The 17,314-nt window shown below is 40.8% G+C and overlaps 1 protein-coding gene across 3 annotated transcripts in view; it reads left to right on the forward strand.

Annotated features, from left to right (window-relative positions):
* Positions 1 to 17,314, forward strand: part of kif26ab (kinesin family member 26Ab) — an 82,426-nt gene that overhangs the window by 52,722 nt on the left and 12,390 nt on the right. For 2 of the 3 annotated variants that reach the window (XM_032546991.1, XM_032546993.1), the window contains exons 5-7: positions 11,687 to 11,870; positions 15,114 to 15,326; positions 16,690 to 16,783. In XM_032546991.1, coding sequence (XP_032402882.1) covers positions 11,687 to 11,870; positions 15,114 to 15,326; positions 16,690 to 16,783 — 491 coding nt within the window. Of the gene's footprint in view, positions 1 to 7,444; positions 8,242 to 11,686; positions 11,871 to 15,113; positions 15,327 to 16,689; positions 16,784 to 17,314 lie in introns of those variants that run through there. The other variant, XM_032546994.1, reaches the window with a different exon arrangement.

The raw sequence follows: 17,314 nt of genomic DNA on the forward strand, positions 1-17,314 counted from the left end.
CAATGCTCAATGTATTTTGCAGAGATTTTATGCGACAGACCAACACAGTGCAAATTTGTGTACATGGTTTTCCCACCTCATAATTACCATCTACCCACAGCATGATGCTGCCACCTCCATGTCTCACCTGGAAATGGTGTGTAGGGTGATGCACAGTGTTTATTCCTTACACACAGCACTTTGCTGAGACCTTCAGCAAACACTCAAATTTATCCCAAGAATAAATAACACACAGTTGAACTAGATTTACTAATTGAGTCTAGTTCAGTTGGTGACTGTTACATTGCACTACATTTAGGGGAATCAGAGTAGAGAGCATTATATGCAAATGTACACACATATGTCCTACTTTGTTTTGGTCTATCACATAAAATGGTTCAGAAATATATCCAAGCCTGGGAATTTAACATGGTAAAAGTAAAGTAGTGTGAATACGGTTGTTGTCCGTATCATGTTGCCAGGGTACTTTACATCCAAATATGTACAAAATACACTAAGCTGTTGCTACTTGCCAATGCTTGCATTTCTGTTTACACTGATATACTGTAGCACCAAACCAGACTTTCTTGAATATTGATGAGTTTTTTCACTTTTTGTCACCAACTGTTCCATTTATTCTTGGCCGACTGGGGATTCCCATCTCTGGGAATAAAGCAATTCCAAGCTGGCTGTGGCATAGTCCCAGCAATCTTTTTTTTTCTCTCCCCTGTTTTCTTCTCAGGCAGAAAATGATTTACCTCCTCGTGGACAGCGCTTCATTGGCACAGAGCCAGGCTCACTGATCGAAGAGAGGACTTGGTTTTACACCCTGCTGCTTCCTTTCATGCTGCCTTATTCTGTTTCCTCTGCATCTTTCTCTTAATGTCCGTTCCCCCTAATTCATTTTTTAATCCCAGCTGTACCTTTGCACTGCCTACTTCAACGTTTATCAGTGACAGCCCCTTCCTTCCCATTTGTTTCTAATGATCCCCTGCTATTCAAGCTATTCTCCGGAGGATACCCTAATGTCCCGTTTTCCACCTCAGTCCACAGTCCCCTTTGAAAATCAGACTGTGACAGAACAGGTTTACAACCCGCTGGCAAAAATAGGAATTTTATTTGCAGGGTTTTGTTGTTTTATTCTGATAGCAGCACTCCTTGACAACGCAAAGTGATTCAGATACGACAAGTCAGTTGCAGAAGGCAATGCCAGTCTTTGTTTGGAATTTTTTCTTATGTGACAACACATTGTATTCACAGATGTTACATGAATGCATTTGGCCTTACCTAATTGGCTAGAGACTGGTGCAGCAAAGATGTGTGAGCAGCCTTGGGCTGTCAGCAGTCGGCACACAAATAATGTACCATTTGATTCTCCGTGCGCAAGGTCAGACACTGTGCAGGGACAAAAGGCTTGCTGAACACCTTGTTGAAACAAAGAGCCTTTCCAGAAGGCTTGGTCCAACGTGCTTGGAACACACCAGGCCGGATATTGCGCAGCAAAATGGACATCCCATTTATTGGTGTCTAGTTTTGTTGGGATGCGTTTATCTATTTCTAAGGATTTATAGAAAGACCATTAATCTTAGCCTGTAGCTGTCTGTGTATTTCCTGTAAAGGGCTCCTGACACAGAAGAGAAGAGCCTTCAGACTGCTGTTACAACTGCCAAGCAGCAGAAAACGAGCTTGCAGTCATTTGAAAGCTACAGATCTTTTTGGACTGATAAGACTCAACAGACAGCCAGAGAAGCTTGCCAAAAAAAAGAGGAAACAGATTTTTTTTTTTCAAAATGTCTGAAAAGATCTCAGATTTGGCCAAAGCTAATCTGTATCTGAATGATAAGAAAACTCCAGTGAACGGAGCGAGAATCTGTTCCAGCATCTCCCGGTAGTAGCCTTTGTGGGGGTTTTTTTCTCCTGTTTTTAAGAAGGGATTGCACATTTTTTTCTTCAATTATCTTTTTTTTAGCCACATTGCAAGATTAATCTGGGTTTTCACAAGGCTGAAGCACCAGGCAGTAGTTTCGAGCATTTCAGGATAGGGAAGAGGACGTGAGAAAAAAACTAAATGAATGTTTACACCAAGAGCCCCTTGATTGCAGGGAGATTTTAGAAAAGAGATGGGCTCATTACCTGACTAAACGTCTGAGCCACACAAGAGGACAAGATTAGCTTTGTCATGCACTAGACAGCCTGTCCCTTTGGTATCACCCCTTTTATAGCTAATGTGTAACATAGATGTGCATATTTAATTAGTTCTTTAATGAATAAAAACCTAAGGTGCCCTCTGAGACAGGTACCAAAAGAAGAGCTTTTAGTGCTACTATAATTCAAATGCAGTTCCAGTCAGACTTCTTCATGACTGTTATTTTAATGTCTTTTAATTTCTAATGATGAACTCCCACTACTCCTGTTTTGGGATGATATGACACAACAAAGAAAACATAAATTAATCTTAAAAATAATCATTTGACAAGCAGGGTTCAAATGTATACATTCAGACTCAAACATTTACGGATATTTGGTGAAATATTGCATATATATGGCAGTCAACAAGCTTCTGGCATCACATTTATTGATTTCTAGGAAATGATCTTGTTTTTAAGCATAAATCATGCAGTTTCAACAAGGTGGAAGTCAGTGGAACTCCAAAGGTTTAATGTTAGCCATCTTTATGCATAATATCACCAATTGTGATGCTTGTGTAGGATGAGTGGAAACCTAATCTGACCAAACAATCAACCTCTGATAGAAAATTCATTTGGATATTTAAGAAAAATTCATGAACCATGAAAAATCAAGTTTATTATAAGATGGAAGATGCAGGAACACTATCCACAGTGATGAGAGTTCAAAATTAAAATATGTATTGAGAGGCTGCCTGGTCCAAAATTGCACCCTGTTACATCGTTCCAGCATTCAAACTTTAGTTTTTAACCACCTCTCCTTCACTCGCTCCTCACTGGCTCTTTCAGTTTGCCTCATGTTTATTAAGCTCTGTTTAATCCTTGGCTTCTTGTTTGTTCCTCCCTGTTTTTTGTAAGTTGTTCTGAGTTCTTTATTAAATCTTATTTCCTCATATTCCTCTGATTTTTGACTTACATTTTGGTCAAACTTCTTACACACAAATCATTAGACTTTTTTTACATGTAGTTATTTATGTGTATAAATTTGAGAAATTCTCCATGAAATTCTGACTATTTTCTTATTTCACAATAAGTTTATGTTCTATAATCAGACAAGAAAAGAACAAACTCATTTATTACACTGATGCAAATCTTGAAAGTAAGAAGGCTAGTTTCCAGCACCATATTTATATACAAATTGCTATCAAACTAGCAGGGTTTTCTCTCAGAGTAAAAAGCAACTACTAGGTGAAAAACTGTTTATCTCAAGGAGAGCAATTGGCATAAATCCTCTCTGGATGGGCTATTTATTCTGCCAGGAGTAGCTGTTAAGTGTATGACATCATCTCCTCTTGTCTGAATTTGTGTGCTCACAGCCTGATGTCATGGCCGCTTAATTACCCCTAAGGCTCTGTGATAGCTGGATCAGGCTGTAGTGGTGGGGGTGGTGGGGCGATGGGGATCACAGCCAACGAGGGTGATGCAGAGATCCAGATTTGCCTTAATCCTCCCCAAATTTGGTAAAGCATAAACCCGTGCAGTGGTGCCTATCTGAACATTAGCGTGGTATGCTCGCTTTATCTGAAGTCTGTGTTTCTCTCACAGTTTGGTGATTTATGCTGTTCGCCCACACCTCTGGGGCAGAGAGCTGTTTGATCGCGTCGAGGGCAGCCCATCAACAAGACAGTCAATTTTAGCTCTAGGGAGGATTGGTAATGATTATCTTTCCATGCAACAACATAGCGCCCCACCTGATAAAGCAACACAAGTCCAGCTCACTCAGTTGTGACCAACTGCTGATATGGCATTTTGGGTTTGGCATGGAGCAACGCTTTTAAGATGCGCCGCTTTTTGAACAAAAGACATCTCACAAATGCCAGCACTACTGAGTCCAGGATAAACGTTCAATGTTTCTGAGAGTGAATGTGCCTGGCTCTTTGTGCTGTGGTCATTATCATTCATGTATCTCCATTCATGAACAGCAATGCAGGGCTGCTAATCAGCAACAGTGGGAGACTTGCAGACTGTGGAGCGGGAGGGGCAGTCGAGGATGAAGCAGTATGATATCATATCCAGTGATCTGATCCCTGCATGAATAGCCACAGCAACCTTATCTTGTGCATGGAGGGAGAATAAAAGCTGGGAATCACAGAAACAAAATGTCAAGAATAGGAAATGCCTCCAACATGTTAATTAGCTGCAGAACGAACCTACCCAAGAAGCTGTATAGATGGTTAGGGGAACAGAGATAAATTTGCACAATGAAGCTGATGGGTGTGGCAGCAAATTATTCTGTGGGGTAGGAGAATTTCTCCAGCCAGTTTGACAAAGCTTGAAGAAAAAGGCTGGGATGATTATTGACAGCAAGCCAACGTGAAGCTTTGAAAGATGGAGGCAAACACAACCCCTCTATGCTTTTTTCTCTGCAGTCAGTGACCTCCTGCTCCTCATCCTCTCGCTCTATTGGTGAGGACAAAATCTGGGTTTTCTTCCTCGGGGGGGAAAAAAAGCCACCAGTAGACCTATTCTTTTAAAATGGTGCTTAATTTTACATCTGTCTTGCTCTGGCTCATTTATATATATTGCAGTCATTATCTGTCCCCGAGGTCTGTTCATAAAGGAGACAGTGATTGAGCTCAAAGGCGATCAGGACAGTTCTGACTGTGACTGTTCCTTCTTTTAATGCCCTTGTGATGTATAACATGTGAGAGGACACTAAGGGGAATGGCAGTGGGAATGGGACTAATGAGGCAACTCTGTCAGAGTGACCAATGCCAACGTAGGCTGAGCAGTTAATCAAACCTCCAAACAACCATTAAAACAAAGTAACTGACAAAACAATGTTGTTAATTAAATTTGATGGCCGCACTTTGCCTGACTTCTGACTGAGGAGTACCTTGTGAAACTAACAATGTTGTATCACATTAATGTATATCTGCCTTGCATTTCAATGGTGTAGGAAGATACACTGCCTCAGGGAAAATGTACTTCAGACAACCCTTCCTAAACATTCCACAGCTGAGCTAAGCTGCCAAAATGTTCCTGTATGCTACATGATTCCGCATTTACCCAACTGCTACTTAAATATTGTAGGAATGAACAAGCAACACATCGAACTAGAGATGGAAATTATCCACATGGCTATAATCTCATGTAGTTATATGTAAATGTTCAGACTGTCCCATTTTTAAAAATAAACTTCAACTTGAACAACAGAATAACCTAATCTTAGGCAACACTATGTGTGTGCTCTATTTATTCACCTTAGGATTGCTAAAGGTGAAGGTGAAACTATTCAAAGTAGGTCACAGTAATTATCTCAACATTTGGGAACACTCATAAAGCATTGACATTTAATTACCAGAGCATCAATTATGGGAAAGAAAAAATTAGATGGTTACATCATGGCAAAACTTCAATCCACCTGAACACTGAATGCCACACCCTTGATCCCATTACGCTCACTGTACTCAAACTGGGAACACATGCAAATCAATGTGGTTTAGAACTACAGGCACAGATGGCATACAGGGAAGCAGTGTGACAATGTTTTTTTTTTGTGAATGTGACCTAACAAATATGGTTTTCCTCAAACATACTTGACAAACTCACCAGTTTGTGTGATGTTTGGAAAAGACATGATAAATTATGGTAGATCGGCATGTATTTTAAATTAGTTGCTGTTTACCCTATTAACACCACCATATAGCAGTGAGTAAAATTATATACGTATGTACATAAAGCAAATTTTTAAGCTTAAATGTTTTAAAAAGTTGAATGATTTTAAAAGTATTTTCATTGATTGTGTTGGAACACTTTAATGTGTTTTTATTTGCACACTTTACATAAGCAGTGATTTGTTGAGCTACTGCTCATCTTCCTCAGTCATCCTTTAGTTTTCATTATATTCTTCAGTTTGAATTTTAGTAATTTATCTTAACCACATATGGATGCCATCATGCACTGAGTTGCCATATGATTGCTGTTTGTGTTAACAAGCAACAGGAGCTGAAGTGATTATATTACTCCTGTGATTAGATTTGCTTTAGGTAGAAAAAAAATGGCAAAACATGGAATTCAGAAAAAATGACTAAAAATAGGGAAAAATGTTCATGATGTGCAGTAAATGTTTTTTTTTTCAAACTCAATGAGTAACTATGACAATTAATTGTAATTTATCTCCATAATTGAGCAGCTCTAATATCAACACCAGCATTTTCTTTGAAGAATGCACCGGACCTTTCACTTCTTAAACAATAATACCTCAGCTGATGTAATTTGGATTTGCTGCAGAACAGCAGAGGTAAGCGTGTTGTTACAGAGACGACTGTAAAGGTTACATGATATATCAAACAGCTTCATTATTTATCAGGCATCCTCAGATTTTTATGGAGGTCTGGTTTTATTTTCCCCCTTTTAGTCTTTTAAAGTTTAATCCGGCTGAGTTCATATGTGGGGCAGTGTGTCAGAAGGAGAGTCAGAGAGAGCTTTGTGCTGAATGTACTTTCATCTGGCTAGTCTCACACCCACTCTGTTTGCCGATGTGTTGTAGTGGGCTCTCTGCAGCCAACGCGGCAGCCTTTCAAACAACTCTGGCTGTATTCGGGAGGAGAAGGGGGGCTGAGAGGGCTTACTGGTAAATTGGCAGCCCAGGGAATACAGGGTACTCTCACCCCAGCGCTCACCCACTCACATGCTTTCATTCCCCTTTTTACCCTTGACCATTGACTGTCTGCACTCCCTCTTACTGGCCAGCATAAATCCGCTTTCCTAGTGTGTCAACTGCTCATTGTCTCTTGTCTTCTTCTGTTTCCTCTGCTCTGGTATTTTTACCTTCTCAGAGCTTGTCAATTGAGTGCCAGCATCACTCATTCGAGCAATCCATCTCTCGTAAGTATATCTCGGCTTATCTGCGTGTCTCTACTTTTGATTAATAAGACCCTCACTCTTCTGGCTAATTACATCTTTCAACAATGACAGCGAATCACAAAAGTGCTGGAAGAAAAGAAGCACGTGTGCACACTGGGGTTCATGCATGCATGCACCGTAGGCATACTAACCAAATCTGTTTGAAGTGTGGGACCCTAAAAGAAGAGAGGGCTCCTGTATGCATTAAGTATTCATGTGACGTGTTTTGAGGTGCATACATGTGTGTGTATGTGTGCGGGTATAGGGAGAAAAAGAGTGCTGGCAAATTGCGCCGCAAGCACCCAGCAATCGAGCGCTGACACCTCGTCTGGCAGTCGGAGGGAGAAGGGGCTGGGCTGAGGGAAAAAGGGGAGAGGGAGAGGAAGGAGGAGGGATTGCATGTGTGTATGTGAGATAGAGAGAGAGGGAGGGAAAGAAGGACACGGCAGGACAGCTGCCAGAATTTCTCCGATAGCAGGAGAAGGACCAAGAGGTGGAACAAGAACAGGAATTCTCCTTCTTCTCTCAAAGCCGAGCCAGGAGTGGAGAATCCCTTCCAATCCTTCTGGCTGTGGGGAAGACAGTCGGGATGTACAGCCGCACTCAGCAGACAGAGCGTGCAGGATTAACTCCATGACAGGAAACAGTGCAGCTTGTGGCACGAGAGAAGACTTGGATGAAGAAACGGAGAGGGGAACTGAACTGCTTCAAGCTGTTTTCTAAGACCGTGAAGTGGTGCAGAACTTTTTCACGTGGAAGAGAGTTGGAGATGTTTTTTTAAACGGGTGCTCCACCTCTTGCTTCCTCTTTGGAAACTCTCTGGATTTCACGCACCTCTCTCACCGTTGCACCTATCCTACTTTTTCTTGCAGAGCGGTCATCCCTCCTGCCCACCTCATCTCTGCCCCACCTGCCGCTTGTTCCATTTAGTTACTATGACGCCCACGCCTCACCCCGATCGTCCTCCCTCCACCCCTCTGGCGTCTTACAAACCTCTGTGAAATCAAGCGGAACCTCAATGATTGCGATCGGAGTAGGAAGGAGCCCCGTGCCCTGACTAGTGAGCAACCCCCTCCTCCTCGCCGTGTTCATGGCGACTGCGCTGGCGTAGCAAATGTGCAAATAATGGAGAACAGTGACAGCACAGACACGGACCTCAAAGTTGATCTGAATCAGTTGTCTGTTTTTTGACTATGAGCACAAACTAGATGATGGATTGGAAAGAGCTGTAAGTACATGACTGCAGCACATTCTTACTGGTGCATGTTAAACAAATGTAAATAAATATACTTTGAAAAGAAAATTGAGAGATCTCAGATATTGGTTTACTCAGTGTGACATTCTGCTTTGAGAAGTTGGAGCAAGTTGTGTGTGGAAACAGCTTTACTTGCATGGAGATTGAGAGTGAACAGGTGGATAAGCTGTTGTGGGCTGATGAAATCTGAGCCACTTCTCACCACCTTTTCCCTGTTCATAGTTGGGTGAGGTGAAGAGAGGCAAAGATAGGAAGAAGGGAGAGGCAGAAAGGGAAAGACGCGGTTAATTAATCTCAAAATGTGAATGTGAATCTGTCTCTGCTTTCATTCATGAGCACACCTGCGCACTGACTGTCATTGTGCAGCATCAATTAAACTTCAAGGTTACCATCTCAGCTTTGGGATGTAACCACTCCTCTGTGGTCAGGACAGTTACAAATCATTTTGGTGCCCTTTTTCCTGTACAGTGTCTTAGGCTCACATTTGATTTATTCTGCTGCTGGAAGAGAAACCACAGAATGGGGTGAGAGAGACAGACGGATGGGTTTCTCTTGAATGAATGTGTCGCAGAAACCTCCCACATGTATACCCATGCATGCTGCAGCATGCAGCCACGTGGACTCTGGAGTAGTTTCGCCTTCCCTTTTTTTCTGGCTCACATCCATCTCTTCCATCTAGTCTTTATTCATTTTTTTTCAGTCACATGATCCGTCTCGCATGCTATCGCACATAGGCAGCTCCCCAGGGAGACGCTTCTCCTGCAGCCTTCTTGGATGTAATAATTATTCCATCAGCCAGCAGCGTGTTCCATGATTGTGCTCTTCGGCTGTCGCTGTAGGGGGTGTTACAGTGAAGAGGGGAGTAGTAGAGATTGGGGGGTTAGTTAGGAATGGGAACATGGTGAGGTTTTTCGCAGCAGACCACCCAGTTCTGTCCAGAGGAGCCCAGAAGAGGAGTAATGGGCTGAGACTGGACGCTGAGGAACTCCTGCTGACTTGGAGACGTGTAGTTTTATTTCATTTTGATCACTGCCTTTCCCTTTTTTAAGAGTGCCGCTTCTAAAATCTTGGACTGCACCGGTCAGGCGTTTCTTGGCCTAGATCAATGTCTGGCTGTCTTTATGGTCTGACCTGCTGTAACTCATAAAAGAAAAAACATTTCCTGAAGGTTGTCTGAAAAAAAGAGTTTTGAATCCAACAGAAAATGAAAGAATTGCATGATGCCGAAATAATCTAAAATTAATTTTTGAGTTTATAATGGTATCTGTATTTAAAAAGATGCTATTATCTAGATTAGTTCAATTATATTAGCTTGCTAATTAGTCTAGTTTAGGATGAAATGATGCCTGGTGCTCATTTCCTCTTCAAACCATGATTGTTTCTTGTGACCAGAAATGTTTCAGAACAGAAACATTTCTGTTCTGAAACAAAACAGAAATGTTCTGTTTCTGAACATCTTGTACGTGAAATCTTTAACTTACAAGAAAGATTTTATCTATCTTGTGGAAATTCCTCTTTCTGATAGTGGAATATTACTCTTTCTGATGGACAATGTGCAGCAATAGGTGAGGGAGGGGAAAGGCTACATCACACGGTCCTCCATATAATAGCTTACGAAATGTTATCTATTAGGCTAACGACTTAGGCAATTATGCTATTAGGCTAGCGATTTGCAGTTTCATCTCAGATTAATCACCTTAGGAGTAAGAACAGCGTGACGGAATCAATAGTGGTTTTGAAAATGTAACTTTTTAAAACCTAAGTTTTACCTGAACATCGTTACTTAGCTCAAGCTAGTTTATCTGTTTTTTTGTTTTTTTTAATCCTATATGCTAAATTGAGCTACTTGTTCCTTCATGTTAAACAATCACTTCTTTGTCCTCTCAGACGTTCTCTGAAATCTGACTGCTTAAGACCACTTGAGTTCATTGGATCTTCCTGGGAGGCGTGCTTTATATGCCAACATTGAATTGTTGGCAGATGAGCTTTAGCTGATAGGGGCAATGCATTAAATCCCTTCAGGCAAATATGCTGGTTCTTTTCCCTGAGCTGCAAAGCAGAAATGAGTTTGATACCTTTTTCTCACGGTTGGAGCCAACATAGCAGAATTGCCAGGTGTCCATATAAGTAAACTTGTTTACCTATCAGATGTTCAAAAATCAGGAATGTGGCAAATTTCTGAACAGCGATTTTGTAAAGCTCTGACCTCCTACTTGGTTCTGATGTCGATTTAAGGATTTTACAATGAAATTAATTTCTCTATTTTCTTAAAAAACAAATCAAAGTTAGATAGTTTTCTCTCTCTTTTTGTCAATAAAAATATACAAATACAGTTTAATGTGGTAAAACAGAAATACTGTATCACATATTTACCTCCAAAAGGACTATTTTTGCAAGTATTGTAGAAACTTTAAGAGGAATTTCTATTGCAAGCAATCAGCAATAACCTTTTAGGACGGGAGGAGACATTACACCGTGTGTATGAAAGAGCTCTGTGGTTAAACTGGATGTACCTATTACTTCAACTCTGCTGTAATACCTTGAGCTGTTCTTGACTACTGATGTTCAACTCTCTATTGTGATAGCCTGAATGAACAATGGATCTAACTCTGTAAAAAAAAAGAAAGAAAAAAAAGAAATACACAGGCTCCTTTTGTTCCATGTCTGACTTCATCTCTAAACTTTAAACTCACACTGAAAATGGCAAACATTTAGTATTTGCACTGAAGAATAGAGGACAGTTTTCAGCTGAATGTACCAAACCTATTTCCAGGTAAATCTCTAATACATCTGTATTGTATGACTTCATGTAAAGACGAGCTTTGGCCCCATAATTAAACATTCCTAAGGAAAACTCATTCTTCTGCTGTGACTTGAATGATGAATGAACAAGCTCTGTCACAAGTGCTTAGCCATCCTACAGTTACTAAGGCGACATGCGTTTCCCATCTGGTTGTCCTTCAGCAGTGCTCACCTGGCATGTCCATGGCAGCCCGGTTATGTCTGATCAAGATAAGTGATTAGATTTACTTTGTCTTCCAGCTATGACAGACTACATTTAGTCCCCAGTGGACTGAGAAAGTTGACTGGTGATGATTTATATTATATTGGTGTAGTTTAAACAATGATTTTCAGCTGACACTGATTGCTAATTCCATGTGGTGAAAGAATATAAGCTGGGAGATTGGAAAATAAGTGTGTTTTAATTATGAAAGGAAGGGAGTGGTTTCTTAGAAAAGCAATTTTAGTGGTTTTGTGTATGTTGCCAAACTAAAAGGGAAAGTGTTCACCTTTATGGAGGTGGCATAGTGTGAGTACTTGGCATGACATCTCACAGAAACAAAGATTTCCTTAAGCATAACCTTTCTGGCTTGCTGGATCTAACCATACCTTCATTTCCTATTTTTCCCTCTTTTAGGGCAGCTCAGAAGCTTAACCTCTCCTCCAAACGGAAGAAACACCAACCCTCCCTGCTCCACCCACAGGAGCCCTCCATCTACCCAACTAATTTCAGTGGCATCCTGCAGGTCTCACCACCCCCGACTCCGCCATGTCTCCTCCGAGCCGTGTCCAAAGTGAAAGAGAACCCAGGGATGGGAAAGGTGAGAACATGCACACAGAAGTACATTTTTCTACTTATAATGCACACTGATGTAACCTTGTCCTCATCAACATCACACACACACATACACAGATGCACAGAGAGACCCCTGTTTGAAGGGGTGAAATGCAGAGTGGAGACAGACTGGTCTACAGGCAGCATGCCGTCTGGTCCAGTTCATGCAGATTCAGTCTGATAAGCCTGCTGGAATGCTATGAATTCACTCAGTTTGTGGGACCAGCATTCCTCTCTCAACACCGAGAGCCAGTAAAAGCTGTAATTCACATATCTGTGGTCACCACAACAGCGGGATTCCTGAATCCATTCTACATGTGGTGCAGGGTGATGAAAGTCGGCCTGGCAGCTATAGGACAGTCATTAAACAAAGCTGTGCAAACAAGTCGCTCTTCCTTTGAGGTTTATTGGGTATTGTTTGTCTGAGCCGACGTCCTGTATTTATAAAGCAGAAGTCCCCCGAAACAAGATTAGATCCCACCTGGATAGGAAACCCTCGCTTCTGCTGCCAGGTATCCAGACGGTTGAAATTTTGCCTCATGTTGTAAATCTCCTTTCAACATGCAGACGTCATAAAAAAAACTGTTATTAACAATCCTCTTCAAGTCCTAACAAGATCAGTTACATCTGCTCTGCTAACAGGACAGTTGACTTTTTATGAGATTTTATGATCTAGCTTATCAGAGTTACAGCTTTATCCTATTAGTGAGCAAATACACCAATACATTGTCTGGTTTCTTTGTTGCCATGCAGAAAGATTCTTGAAATAACAGTTTCACTTGTCCTCTACAGCTTGTCTTCGCCTGCATCTGGTTTATATCAGCAGCGCTGTGACACTTGAGTGAATGGCTGGTTTCCATCAGCCATATATAGGTCACTTCCACTTCTCTGCTTCTTACCTGCAGACATTTATATATGGAGTCGTGCCAAGCAACACAAATGGATTTCAGAAAGGGATCAAGGTGCAGGAAAACCAAAACCATTAGCAGTGTGTTAAAATACTGTGGCTTTTAATATCTTTAATATTACTGCCAACATAAATAAAGCTGAGACATTAGCTTTTGTTTTTCTAATGACTTCAGCAGTCAAATGTAGAAACTCAGTTTAAAAGTCAAAGCAAATGTAATTTAGTCTTTATTTGAATGTTTCTGTAACAAAATAAAATTAGAATAACAGAAAGTTTGATCTTGGAAAAGAAAATTAAGACGAAAGTGCCTTCCAAAAAATACTTGTTGAACATTTGTACGAGTTAACTGGTGACAATGCATAATTTTAGACATACTAATAAAAAAAACCCGACACTTGAAATATTCAGTTGTGAAAAATCACTTCACATTACTTCATGTTGTTTCTCTATAAAACGCAATGAGGTTTGTGGTTGCAGTGTAACAACAACAAATGTTTGCAACATTGAAAACTTCAGCAAGTATTCAATGTTGTTTGCAGAGTTAAAATACTTCAATAAAGGGCTGTAAACTCACTTCAGTAGCAACACCTTACAGTTCTGTATCCAACATTTGAAAGAACATTTATGTAGAAGTCCTGTGGAATCCCTAGGTTGAACAAAACAGTCTTCAGCCAGAAAAAAGTTATTTTAAAAGTTTTGCTTAGGTACCAAAGAGAAAACACATGTACTTTAAATGACTCAGGACTGATTTACATCTTGAATAAACTGACGTGTATAGCGACTATTCAGATAATGTAACCCTAAATGCTCAAAGAGGTGAATGGACTGTTAAACACATCCCAAGAGCTGTTTCCGTCACCCATCAGTCACAGATATGTTTCCACATTGCCTTTGGAGAAATGCAAGTGAGAAATATCTGACCATCAGATTGTAAAGCAATATGGAGCTGTCCGGATTTCTGAAGAAGGGGTTTTGTAAATTGTAGTGTTTTATAACCAGACATGTTCAAACATAGCCACACAAACCACACACAATGTTTCTCTGCAGCAGGAAATTGTAAAATTCATCTGCTCTTGTCTGGAGGAGGTTGAACTGCGCACCACCAGGAGATTGGCTCCACTCCTGTGACATGAGCTGTCTCGTCAAAGCCACACTCAGTCAACGCTTTAATGCATGGGCTGTCATCGTTTTCAGTTTTCCATGTTGGCACGATGAACCGTACGCTGACCTGTGGAATTTGTTAAAACCGTAAAGCCCACTTGATGAATGTGAAGCCGCAATATGCAGCTGGGTGGCTTTCAGGCTTTTTAGCAGTGAACTGGCTTTTTCTATGCAACTGAAGGCAAGGACAACAGAAGGAGGAGAGTGAGTAGGTGGAATAATGGAGGAGGTGTTGGAGGGTGGGGGGCAGATGCTGGTGCTCTCCCATGCTGTTGAGTTGCCTGCAGTCTAGAAAAACAACCTGGATTCGGATAATCCTACAGCAGGGCGTTTCAAGCACATCAATTTCCACCGTTTTCAGCTATGACTTTCAATACTCACCTTGGTGCCTTTTACTAACACCATTAAGCAATGTGTTGACCCATTGAGTTTCCCAGTCAATGCAAGACTGAAAGTTTCCATGGTAACCTGAGATATAGTTCAGCTCTGAAATAGTCTACATGGCGTCAAACTACTCCTGATGCAAAATACACTAAGACTGCTGCGACTATAGCTTTCCATCGACAATAATATTTTGAGTCAACAGAAATGCATTTTTTGTCTTAAACTTTAAATTAAGATTACAGCTGAAGAGAAAAATTTGGTATTTGTGTCTTTGTGTACTGTCAGTGGCTGACAAAACTGAGAGCCTATGTTTTTTTATTTTTATTCTTTCTATTTTTTTATTTGTCAATAAAAATTAAATATATGACTATTTTTTGTTTTTTTTTATGCATGGGTATACATGTAAAAAATTAGAATGGTAATTTTGTAAAGGGTGGCAACCTGTTTATATTGTTTGCAACATGCAAAAAAGGAAAAAGTTTATTGTCTAAAAGAAAACAAAAATGTTTTTCTGAATACCCAATGTATTAAAAAAATGGAGTTGATGAATTAATAAAAAAAATAGTCGCATCTCACAACGCATTCAGAATGTTCAGTATGTTCTTTCCTCTTTTTTAGATGAGTAAATGTTCTTAGACTACGTTTTTTTCTCCACTGTCACACTGAACAAGAGATAAATCTCTGCTGACTCCATTTCCTCTTTTCTGTTTCATACATTTAGCATTTTCCCACTTTTAATCCAGCTTTTTCCCTCCTGGTTTTTACTTATCCTTCTAGGTGAAAGTGATGATGCGAATCTGTCCGTCTCTGGAGGCTGTGGACTCCTCAGAGTCTCAGTCTTTCTTAAAAGTTGACAGCAGGAAAAAGCAGCTGACCCTCTACGACCCTGCATCCAGCCCGCACTCCAGCTCAGGGCACAGGAGATCCGCCACTGTGGCCGTCCCAAAGATATTTGCCTTCGATGCTGTTTTTACCCACGATGCCTCACAAGTAAGAGCCTCTATGTATGTTCACGTGGTTGTGTTTTTTAAGGTGTTGGGTGGCAATTTAGCCTCTCAAGGACGAAGGGACAATCTTTATGTTTGCAGGGTGTGACCAGGGGCTTAGAGAAAAATGCCTGTCTTGGGTCAGGGGGCATTCTTACCAGTGTGAGCCCAACAGCTGGGGCTTTTAAGCTGTCTGAGGAATGATTTGAATCCACTCCGTTTATATCCAAACTCTATATCTAACCACACAACTCCCGCTGAGACACAAAAAAAGGTCAGCATTATATTTACTGTATTCCAGAAGAGGATTAGACAAGCTTTCTACTTCTACTTTTCACAGATTTGCAATTTAACATTAAGATTTATATCACCATTTATTCTTTTATTCGTTTTCCACATGGCACAATAAACTCAAGTAAAGGAGGTTGTGATTACTGGTGTAGAGGAGCATATCCATAGCAGAGAGAGCTATGTAGGTGGTATGATCTTCCATCATACCACCTACATGGAACAATTATTTTCCTAAGTATGGTGCTGATAGCCGAAGTCTAAATGTTTCTGCTGCAGAGCTGAAGCCAAGTTGCTGGATTATGCCTCTGGGACGGCTCTGCTGGTGGCTAACAGCTACAGCAAGCTGTTCAGCTGTTACAGGTCTTGTTTGCTGTGTGATGTATGGTAAGGGCCCACTGCTCCCAGTGGGCCGATGCTGAAACAAAAATACACAGTGCAACCTTCACAAACACACACCTGAGTAATAGAAATTCCTCAAATGGTATCTATCATCATTTTTACAACTTTTCCTTTTCAGTCCAGATCAGGCTTTAATCTACTTGGTTAAAAAAAATGTAGAAAAAAATTTAAGTGTGTCATGAACAGCTTTGTGTCTTCTCCTGGTCTTGAGTTGATACTTTCCTTATATGAAATATTCCAGGTGTTTAAAAAAGCGTTTCAAAGAGAGATCTTGCAGGTGATGAGAACTCCACCCTCATCACCTGTTTGCTTCCATGGAGCTAACTCACGTTTTCTGCAAAGATAATATTACAGCAAAAATGATGTTCGTTTCTAAAGGTTTGTTTTTGAAACTGGAAATGAATTCGTGTACTACAGTACTGCATCAGACAAGACAGATTAAGGTGAGACATCATCCATGTATGTTACTCACTTTGTGTTTTAAAAGTAGGCATGGCCACAACGGCTTTTTTGTGAAGAAAAATACATTTTTAAAACAGGTTGATTGTGGTTCATTTATGTTCTATGCTTCCAAAATCAACATGCTTCTTGGTATTTGACTGTTTTATTTTATTGTTTCAGATGTGTCATAGCTAGACTTTGACAGTAACAGGTATATGTTTCACTCCCATTCTCAGGCTGAGGTGTGCTCAGGGACAGTAGCTGAGGTCATCCAGTCTGTGGTGAACGGTGCGGACGGCTGCATCTTCTGCTTCGGCCAAGTCAAGCTCGGTAAGCTCCTCCACCGGCAACAGATTAGACAACAGCTTTTGTTAGTCTCGGGAAAAAAACTCTCATTGCTCTTTGTTAGCTACGCTTGATGTCCACAATTGGCTTAGCAGTGCACTGGGGTGAGTCAAGGAATAGGAGATTGGAGGGAAGAAAGAACTGGTTTGAGGTGAGGGGGGTTGAGGGCTAAAATGCTGCCTACAAGCTTCAGGGCTCAGTCTCTAATTAAAATCTTAGTAATTGGTCCAGCCAGTCCTCCTAGGATGAAGAGCGTGCTTCTCTCTTGGTGCTGTTAGCTATAATTCTCCACAGAATGACTGCTTCTGGAATAAGTCCTTGAATTAGCATTTGATTTTATTTTAACTTTATGTTACCTCTGATGCCCCGCACCAGTCATTTTCTTTTCCTTCACTAATTGTTAAACCTTGTAACCTTCGCATAATTTCCAATGTGATTTAAAACGCTCGCCAATTAAAGACAGCCGGCGTAATATTTGCAGCTTCAAATTACAGGCCTCAAAACACTACCTGTACC

Source organism: Xiphophorus hellerii, chromosome 19, assembly GCF_003331165.1.
Source record: "Xiphophorus hellerii strain 12219 chromosome 19, Xiphophorus_hellerii-4.1, whole genome shotgun sequence".
Classification (NCBI taxonomy): Eukaryota; Metazoa; Chordata; class Actinopteri; order Cyprinodontiformes; family Poeciliidae; genus Xiphophorus; species Xiphophorus hellerii.